The sequence below is a fragment of the Ptychodera flava genome, chromosome 7 (genome assembly GCF_041260155.1).
Source record: "Ptychodera flava strain L36383 chromosome 7, AS_Pfla_20210202, whole genome shotgun sequence".
NCBI lineage: Eukaryota > Metazoa > Hemichordata > Enteropneusta > Ptychoderidae > Ptychodera > Ptychodera flava.
This window is the reverse complement of record NC_091934.1, coordinates 26376925-26387063: the sequence shown is the minus strand read 5'-3', so window position 1 is coordinate 26387063 and position 10139 is coordinate 26376925. Positions and strand designations below refer to the sequence as shown.

The window sequence follows — 10139 nt, the reverse complement described above, 5'->3', positions numbered from 1 at the left end:
TCGTCTACATGGATCAGCACAAAAAGAACGCATCCCACGTGACTATCAATTGACGAATTGGAATACAGACTGCGGATGAGGTGTGATACAAATGATACTGTTTAGTTGTTGGTCTATATGTGTGATGGTTTTCGCAGGAGTCTTTTACATGCCACCACAGCTATGGAACATTCCGTAAACAAGGTACAAAGTCTGTGTATACGCTATTAGTGCACATGAGTTTTTGACCATTTCTCATCCAATTTACAATATGCCAACCCTCATTGATAACTTAGTTATTGGGGACCTATAACGCCCAAAAATACCAACAAAATTCACATAAATACAACTTTTTTATTCCCAACATGACTACACAGAAAGCATTTTCTCTGTGTAAGTCCCAGACAAGGTTCCATTTGGTCATGTTATTACAGTCACATGAGCTCAAGCCTCCGAAAGTTAAACAGATCATTAATTTGGAGAATGCTTCGTTCAGAGCGTACCTACAGTAATTTTTGTTCCTCTTCTTCCGATGACATTTACAATATTTTGTAGATCCATGGCGCTGAGGTTGTGACAGTACATTCAGTCTGTTTTTGTCACATTATAAAAGAACTTCGTCCAGCACTTATACAATAGAAATGTGCACTTTCCAAGTAGTCATGTATGGAAAAGTTAGGAAAACTGGTATGTAGGTGAATTTTTTCAGGATATTTGGTCATAGTAACCGGAACTAGACTACTGATGAGTGTTGGCAGATTGTAAATTGGAGTGTTAAATAGTTGAAAATCATGCACACTTAACTAGCAGCTTGTGCATGGATTCAGTTGTTTATCTGTTGAATGTTTCACACTTGTGATAGGGTGTAAAAGACAGAAAACATGTCAGAAAACCAACAGCAAAGTTATGGACCTACAGATGACACTGTTCTACCCTATAGAACTGTGAAATGAATAAAATTTAGAGTTATGAATGAACAGGATCAAATAAATGTAACAGTGTCGAAGTTCCTGAGGATGTCTTCTTTCAAGTTTTGTGTGTTGAGGGGATTTGGTTTGTAGGACAACTCATTCAAGTGTAAAATGAGTAAATTTTTGATTTAAACACACAGTTTCTCATTTTTAGCTCCTATGTTGTCATACATGTGTGATAATTGGAACTTATCTAGTAGATTGAATATTCAATGTATGCATGTCAGCATGTCTGGTAGTTGATAAATTAGTGCAAAAGCTGAAAAACCAGTGTATGTATATAATTTTGACATTTAGTGTGGAGATGCATTGTATGTTTAAGGTAGTCTACACCCTGAAAGTGAAATTCTTAAATTTTTGCTCAAACTTTCGAGGAATCTTTCAACCATTCTCTTTCGAAATCAATAATGAAAATTGGGGGTCACTGTGCAAATTTTGGTACTTAATAACCCAAGGCTAACTGATACTCAAAATTCAAAATGGCTGCCATCCCTGTGTTAACTAATTTATCGACTACCATGTCTGGTAGTCAATAAATTAGTGCAGAACTGTGAAATGAATAAAATTTAGAGTTACGAATGAACGGGATCAAAGGCTTTGAGTATATTTTGTTGGGATGAATTGTTGACTGTAGAGTGTGTCATAACTGAATTATACATGCAATATCTCTCTTGCACACAAGTCCAATACGCTTAACATTACAACTTGTTAATGATCAGCATACAAGATGCACAGAAGCACCTTTCTTGTTTTGTTATAATTTTTATTCCCTGCGTAATTTCAAATAAGGAATACAGTAAGTGGTTATCTTATTGTTAAAAAAGATATTAAATAGACAGTTAAATTTACAAATCTCATTCTAAACTTGTGGCCTTTTTTAAATGACATTTTCTTTAAAAAAAGAATGACAGAAAAAAGGGTCCAGCAGTGTTTAGAAACTGCTGTATATATTGCATATTTGAATCCGACTTCAATCTGTATCCTTTTCTGTACTTAGGATTACACTGTCCCTATGTGTGCATAACTGTAATAACAAGACAACCCTGACTGCATGTACGAACTGAGAGCATCTTATATATATTTTAACATACCGGAATTTATGATGTTGCTCCTTGTTCATTGCAAGAATTGTTGCATGTAATATGCTATAAAAGCATATGTGAAAGGGCATGGATGCAAGTTTCTTTTTTACACCCATGGAAAGGACTAGAGGACAACAGCAGTAAATATTGAACTGAGACACTGAAAGAACTTTTTCATTTACTGTTATCATATGATTATTCCTTCCCTCAAACCCAAGTGACTCTCAGGTAACAATTACTGGTAGGTTCTGTTTATGATAACATCACACTGGTTAAAAATATCTTGGTTAAATGGACATACCAAGATTTCCATGCCGGTAAATACACACCTGGTCTACACTTTGAAAAGTATGTAAATGGAGAATCACTGGTAGTTTTGATTTCTTATATTGAAGTAGAAAATCCGATATCTGTATTAAGTTTAGAATCTATATTTGAGTTTGCATCAAATTTAATCAAGATTGCAAGATGGCCAATGACAGTGTAAATGAAGAGAAACAATGGGTAACAAACATTGCGATTTCTTCCCAGCTGACAACTCTTCTCCATTGAAATTTAGAGGTTTCATTACACAGGGATGACCTATTAGATCTTTAAGTGGGTTGATAAGAATGAGGATGTCCATTTATTTTTCAACTTGTAAAATTGAGATTTTTATCAGAGTCAACAGACAGTGCACACTTTAAGAATAACATACTTCTTACTTTCTTACCACATGGATAGTTTAAGTGGAAAGACGCACAAGGCTGGAACTTTTTGCCATCAAGTTTCACTCACAATTATTTAAAGAGACCCAGTCTATCGGTACTGGCCATTATGTGACATGTGGCATGAGATTTACTTGTTTAGTGTTAGATTAAGAAATCAAAGGCTCCTTGCATCCAACATGTGTAGCCATGACACATGTTGAGGTTGAGTGAAGTTGGCTGTATGTACTTTCCTTTTATCGTCCCTTTTTTTTTGCGTCTCATTCTTTGTTTTATCTTTGGATATACATATACTTCACAGAAAAGTCAACGTTGCACATTGCTTATTACTTGAAACTATTGTCTTCGAACACAGACAATTACCTTGGGGAACCTGCTTATTTCTTGACTGTAATATATTAGTAAAAACTTTTCTTTAAGCACTTTCACGGACAAGACTGAATGGAAAGAATATAGTAACAGATGTGTTCCCACAAAACCCTGAGTAACATAGGACATCTTGGTGAAGGTTTAAAAAGTTAGTCTGGGTAAACAATGAGAACTCCACAAAATTTTAAAATACACCTTATGCACCCAGTTATTTTCTTACCATAAATATTACAAATCTAATGGACAATATTTTGTCCACATTTCTTGATAAAGTTTTAAAAGTCTTGTAAGCACATTTTACAAGTTAAAAATTTTGATAAGAGACAAAGTAAGTTGAAGTTTGTCCCGAATAGCACTAACACAAATGATTATTTAAGTATTTGTTTTTTCAAATTTACATATCTGGGTAAGCTAAGCTTTAAAATGCTGAACATAATTTATTATTAATGGGCTTCCCTGTACATAGAAGCTACAGCAAATTTGTACATCTTGATTATCCATGGTGTATTCTTATTGTACGCGACGCGACGATATAATTTCCAGAATTTTCATATTACTTTGTATGAAATTCATGACAGTGTTATGATGCCTGTCAAAATAACAATATATTCTCTTCTCTTTATCATACACCCATGCCCATATTGCTCGATCCTGGTGATGTTTACTGTAAAACTTCAGCCATGACATTTGCGGTAAACGTCGAGATTTGCACGATAAACGTCTTCAGTTTCGGAGTATTCTTGAACTACATTTGCAATTTGATAGTAAACAAAGTAAACAAACAAAATAGTTGCCCCTCTCTGCCTACTTCGTCTCGTGTCAGACCCAGCACAAATGACACTCATGCTGATACGACACAGGAACAGGCGATATTGGGTAATAACTCTTAATACTACCTGATATGTTTGATGAAGTAATCCAAACCGCTGTGTACACACCTGAACGACACTGGACCCATCTTCCACACTGTGTTAATCAGAGATTGTCTGTGGGTGATTTTCATTATGATTAAATAAAAAAACGTGCTTTACAGAAATGTGTTGAATTATCCCAGACCACACATGTGCATAGCTTCAAAATCTACCATTTGGATCACATGACATAGAGACTCATCGGACACATTCGACAGCGTCCTTACATTCAAACTTTTGCCCTATTGACACCCTGACCCTGGATTCAGGTGCAATCACAAAGTTACCACACTGTCACGGCAAAAGTTTACAGTCTGACTGCAATCTGGTGAAGAGCGTCTCTTCACATTAATCCTTGGCTGTAAATAAACTTGAAAGATTTTGTTTCAAGGTTTCCAGGTTACAAATATACATTTTAAGGAATTCTCTGCTTCCTCCTCAATAAGTGGTAGTAGCCGGAAGCTTTTCATTCATACCATCTGTAAGTACCAGGTTAAACGGACAAAGTTGCCATTTTAGGGACACATTGATGTATAAATGTTGATAAGGCAGTTACAAATGTGACTACAAAATATGACTCTGCTGTACTTAATGCTCAGTTTTGTAGTCTGTAAGAGCAGTCATTTGCATATATTGGCATATATTTATATTTTTCTTCTGCTCATAGGAATGAGCAAGTATGTCTTTGTTTTTTTTACTTGTTCTGTCTGTCAGCACGGTTGCAGGCACATCTTGTTGCCACCATGCCCTATATATCTCAGTGATACACAAAATTAATATATGTATGCAAAGACAGTAGCTTTATCCCTTCAAAAGTTCATCAGTCCAACATTTGATGGCTTGAGAGGATCTTCTATGATTGAGACCTGAGGTCTCTTAAGCTGAATCAGCTGGCAGATAAGAGCTGAAAACCATGGATGCACATCACGATGTCCACTTCCAACGTTTTGAAACAGAGAGAACTCTTGCTAGACGTTTCCGAACTTGGACTGGATGTAGCACTGTGACAGACACAGCAGTCGGTAACGCTCTCGCAAGTTCTTTGCCCGAACGTGCTGGCTGAGGATCTCCTGGACGTAAGAAGCAGGGAACCAGCCCCGCTCTCCGTCACGCAACCGCTCGCCTTCATACCAGCCTGAGGGAGACATGAAAATAGTGTTGGCGGTACTGTAACTCCTCTTTTTAAATAGAGCACATTGTAAGTCAGTAATGATGATGTTTTAATTTAGACATTTACTTTGTCCGACCAAAAAGAATCTATGCGATGAAATTGGTGAATTTAGTTTGGTGATCTTCAAAGGCAAGCCGAGATTCGTAAATGTCTGTTGTCTAAAAACACGATGATTTGCAGATCTTCAATCAATCGAAATGTACACTATTATCAAGCAAACTTATTATCCTATGTTCACACTTCAGGAACGGAAACAGATTCGGTACTTTTCAATCAACGTGTGAAACATCTTTTCAAAATTAGCAAGAAGAACTTGCAAATATCAGTGACATTCGCACATTATTTCAAAGCACGCACCATTGCACTTTTCCAAATGGCTTGCAACCAAATGGGGAAAACTCACACTTTAAACTGTATACTGTCCTCTCATAATATGACACATGAATATTAGAGCACAATCAACTATTTTGAATCCCCATTTATAACATTCTACAGTTTTACAGCTTTCAAAATTTTGTATTGAATTCCTATTCTCCAAGAACACAATTTGTGCTGCTATCCTTTGTTCCGAGTACCTATTCCAACAATACAGTTTGCCATGGAGTAAAGATTGCATTGTGACTTACCATCTGGTAGTTTTCTGAAGACATTAATGACATCTGACTCTTCCAGTGACAGTTCATCTGGTTCAGATGATTGGTAAGCTTCTACACACTGCACTTGTGGACAATCTAGTGAATGCAAACAAAGAACCAGTCAGATACTGAGGCTATCTTTTGTGGCAGAATGCACCTTTGAGGCAGATATTCAGACTCTAAAACTTTTACAATGTTTTTCTGGTCTACCACCTGTGGCAGCTCTTATTGAAGCTCATAGAGTAAGTACAGTTTTCAGCAGCTTATTTATGTGAAAATTGAAAATTTAATTTTCCACCATTGAGTTAGCACAGGGACGGTGGCCATTTTGAATTTCAAGTGTAAGTAACTGTCGTGGAATTTGTTTCTGTTGAACCAAATTTTGCACAGTGACCCTCAACTTTTATTCTTGATTTGAAAAGGGAAAGATTTTTTAAGTTTACTTACAGAAACGTTGAGCAAAAGTGCAAGTCTCTCAATTTTGAAGTGCTACTTTAACCCTTTGAATGCTGTAATTTTCTCCTGCCATAAATTTTAGTGCAAAATTTTACCAATTTTTAAGAATTTTTCGGTTATTTTTTTATAATTTTGGTCCAAATGGACATCACATTTCATTTGCTAAAGTTTTTTCTCAAAATTTTGGAAAAAATCTGAGAAAAATTGACTCAGGTTTATTTTATAAAGGGGACAAAAATAGACTTTGGCGCTCAAAGGGTTAAGTATTGGGAGGTTGTGTGGCTGATTCATTCATATTTTGTATTATTTTGCTATTCACTGTGTTGGGCAAAGGAAGGAATTGTCAAGCAGTGACTGATACATACCCCATGCTTCATAAATCCTGCCATCTTCATAATCATCATCCTCTTTGCTGTCGGCAGACAAGACATCCATCCATCTTTGTCTATCACTCCTGTTACAGGACGAGAAAGTAGACATGATGTTTTTCTGTCACAAGAGGGCGCTATGCTAGGAAAACAGCTGGCAGTGACAAGTTAGAATGCACCCTGGGAACAGATATTCAGACACTCCGGATTTTACAATACTTCACTGGTCTTCTAATTGTGTGGGGACTCATTTTGAAGCCTGTGATGTACAGGAACTTTTCATCATTGATCATGTCTTTGTGAAAATTGTAAACTCAATTGATCTCCATGGAGGTAGCACATGGTATCGCAGCCATTTTAAATAACAAATACTTCATATTGGAAAATTTCAGGTAATACCTGTATGATTCTCTACTCCCAAACTTTGCACAGTGACACCAAATTTTTAAAGAGACAGACTTGAAGATTCCGTAAGGAAAGTTTGAGAAAAAGTTTAAAAACTTTCTGTTTTGAGGCAAGTATTACTGGTTCAATTTGACAGGATATAAGTGGCAAACTGCAAAACCGTGTATTTACCATGGCCCCATTATATGTCACACTCCTACACTCATACACGTACATACATTTGTAACTTTTTTCGATACTTACAATTTCTGACAGTTAAGAATAATTTCTCTCTGCTTCTTCTTGTAATTTTCCAACAACACTAAGATGAAGATATTCATGCAGTTAGCCGGCACCCCCCGCTTCAATAATGGATGCTTCTGGGGCTGTTCCACGGCTACCACCTGACACAAGTTCCGAAGGCAATGGTCCTCCACAACAAAGCTACCATCACTGTAGGAACAAAAATCGAATACTGAAGCTGTAAATCTGACAAAACTATATGATAGTGCACCATCTAAGACACTGAATATCTCCAGTGGTAATTAATAATTAGGTATCAGCGTTGAACAGGTAAAGGGAGTGTCAAAAAAAGGTAGAAGCAGCTAGTCTAGATTGACACTGATGAGGGTGAGAAAGAAAACCTTTCTCTGGGGCGTTGATGACACCATATCATCTATTCCAAAGTCGAGACGTTGAGAGTAATAGCTCACGCAGCAGGCCGCTGAAGATGGCCACAAGCGGCTCACTGACATGCATGTGTCACTGCAGTAAGATAAGAATAAAATTTTTGACGGCATGGTTGCTGCCACTGCAATCCCACAACTCTTGTGATTGTGTCATTGCACGTCACAGCTCGGCCTCAGTTATTTTGAGCAAAATTTGCAAGCAATCAAATGATAAAACTAATAAATTAACTGAGAAAAAAAGAGAATAAATTCAGGAGCATTGATATATTTTCAATTGGGATAAAATATAACACATCTTTTGATACCATTCAGCTGTGTGTGTGGGCCACATGCTGGCAGCCATCTTATGTCATGGGTCACTGCTGTGGTACAAAGTATGCAGCAGTGTGCCGAGTAGTCAATCTCAGAGAGCTGACACATGCATAGCAAGTGAGGCTGCGAGGCTGCCAACACCTGTGACAAAGATAAGTATACTAAAAAAATTTGCATCAAAAACCCATCTACTACAAATAATGAACTGTCACTATATTGGAATTAAATAGCTCTGTGAGCTTATAGCCTCAGCCCCAGTGTGATATTACACTACAAGCTGATTGAAATACAAGTGACAACAATGAAACGTTCTACTTACGATTTCTCTCTGGTGATCAGTACAAGGTCAGTGAACACAATAAGGTGTATTGGATCTTGGATCGGTTTGATGGCGGTGCTGAACGGAATTTTGGATTTTGCGTATTTAACCTCCCCCAGTTCACCTCTCTTGATCAACCAGCGATTCTGCGACACCAATGCCAAATGCTGTAGGTGGTTTTAGAAACACAGAGGTCAAAACAGGATCAAGTGTTTAAAGAAAGTACTTCAGATTTTAGAGTGGGCATCTTTGATACTGGCTTGTCAGTGATGAGACACACATCTTTTATCAGGGCTGTTACAGATTTTTTCAATGTCTTTCTCAGAACTACTTGTACTTCAATACATCATTTTCCGAAATTCAAGTTTTTGAGAATAAAGACTGACCGAATGATTGATTGACATCTTTTCTGGTTTTGTTAGATTTTCAAAAGAGATTCGCCTTCTGAAAGTCATCTGCATCTTGGTAAAACATCAGTGAAACATTTGAATTTGATGGCATTGGATAGTTGCAACTGAGGTAAATACAACCAGACAAATTGTAAAACCTGGCTTCACAAGAACAAACAAGAAACCTGTGTGAACTTGATCTTCATGCCAGACCCACTGTTCAGAGGCTTGGTTATTGTAACTAGCACAAACTCCATACATGTGATAAATATAGTTTTGAGTGTGACCCACTCTTTATGGTGCCATTTTCTCTCAGTAAGCTGATTGTTTTCATCATTGTCGTTAAGTAAAGTACATACGAAAGTGCAGACATTTGCCTGCATTTAGACACTGATAGCTGGACTACTTATCACACGAACAACCGTTTATCCTTACATACTACATTATTATCTTTTAACCCTTTGAGTGCCTAAGTCGACATTTTGCCTTTATAGAATATTACCACCAACATTTTTTTTCAGATCAAGAAAATTAATTTCAAATTTTCTCCAAAATTTTGGTCAAAAACTACAGTCAATGAACAGGTCTGTCCATTTGGTCCAAAACTATCCCAAAAAATACAGAAAAATTCATTAAAATTCATAAAATGTTGCACTGAAATTTCGGTGGGAAAAATAACAGCACTGAAAGGGTTAATACCTTGCTCATTTTCAGCTGTTCTTGTATTTCAATCATTTCAAAGAGTCTGTCCATTTTCCTGGCTCCTTCATTGCACTCCTTGACTCTCTTCTTGATGGCAACCAGAGCCATCTCAGCCGACTTGTAGGTCAGCGTCTCCTCCTCCGCATGATGGAAAATGCTCTGTAAGAAGATGACAATTGTCAACAACAGAAAGAGAGTTAAAGGTAGCCCTTGAAACTGGCTATAATATTGGCAGCCATTGCAGGAGTGCGCCCTCACAGTTGAAAAGGTGAGAATCATGACATCATGACACACATTTTCTTGCAAAGTCACAGAAAACTGTCATTCACAAGATTCTTCATTTTTTCAAGTCAGTTCATTGTAAATCTCTTTTAATCCTGTTGTGGTTGAGGCAGTCAAAATTAGCATAAATCATAAGTTCTAGAAAGATCATTGTGACACATATCACATTGATATAAGACTAAAGTCAATAAAAAATACCGCAATTATACGGTGTCACTCAAATTTGATCAGAATTGGTATATACCAGTATGGGTACCAAAGATCAACAATAAATGTTGTTTCTATCTGTTCAGTGCAGGAAAATTCTACGTTGATGTTATGACAATGATTTCTGCACAGTACAACCAGAAAAACAACAAGAAATATTTAAACCAGAAAAACAAGAATGACAAAAGTAATTAAGGTCTGAAACT

At 36.8% G+C, this 10139-nt stretch overlaps 1 protein-coding gene across 3 annotated transcripts in view; it reads right to left on the bottom strand.

Annotated features, from left to right (window-relative positions):
• Positions 1 to 1703: 1703 nt before the first annotated feature.
• The window catches only part of LOC139137125 (ephexin-1-like), a 40466-nt gene continuing 32030 nt past the window's right edge, over positions 1704 to 10139 (bottom strand). For 2 of the 3 annotated variants that reach the window (XM_070705085.1, XM_070705087.1), the window contains exons 10-15: positions 9442 to 9603; positions 8354 to 8520; positions 7298 to 7486; positions 6647 to 6735; positions 5817 to 5921; positions 1719 to 5154 (exon numbers count right to left, since the gene is read on the bottom strand). In XM_070705085.1, the coding sequence (XP_070561186.1) occupies positions 4988 to 5154; positions 5817 to 5921; positions 6647 to 6735; positions 7298 to 7486; positions 8354 to 8520; positions 9442 to 9603 (879 nt within the window). In that variant the 3' untranslated portion in view covers positions 1719 to 4987. Of the gene's footprint in view, positions 5155 to 5816; positions 5922 to 6646; positions 6736 to 7297; positions 7487 to 8353; positions 8521 to 9441; positions 9604 to 10139 lie in introns of all 3 variants that reach the window. The other variant, XM_070705086.1, reaches the window with a different exon arrangement.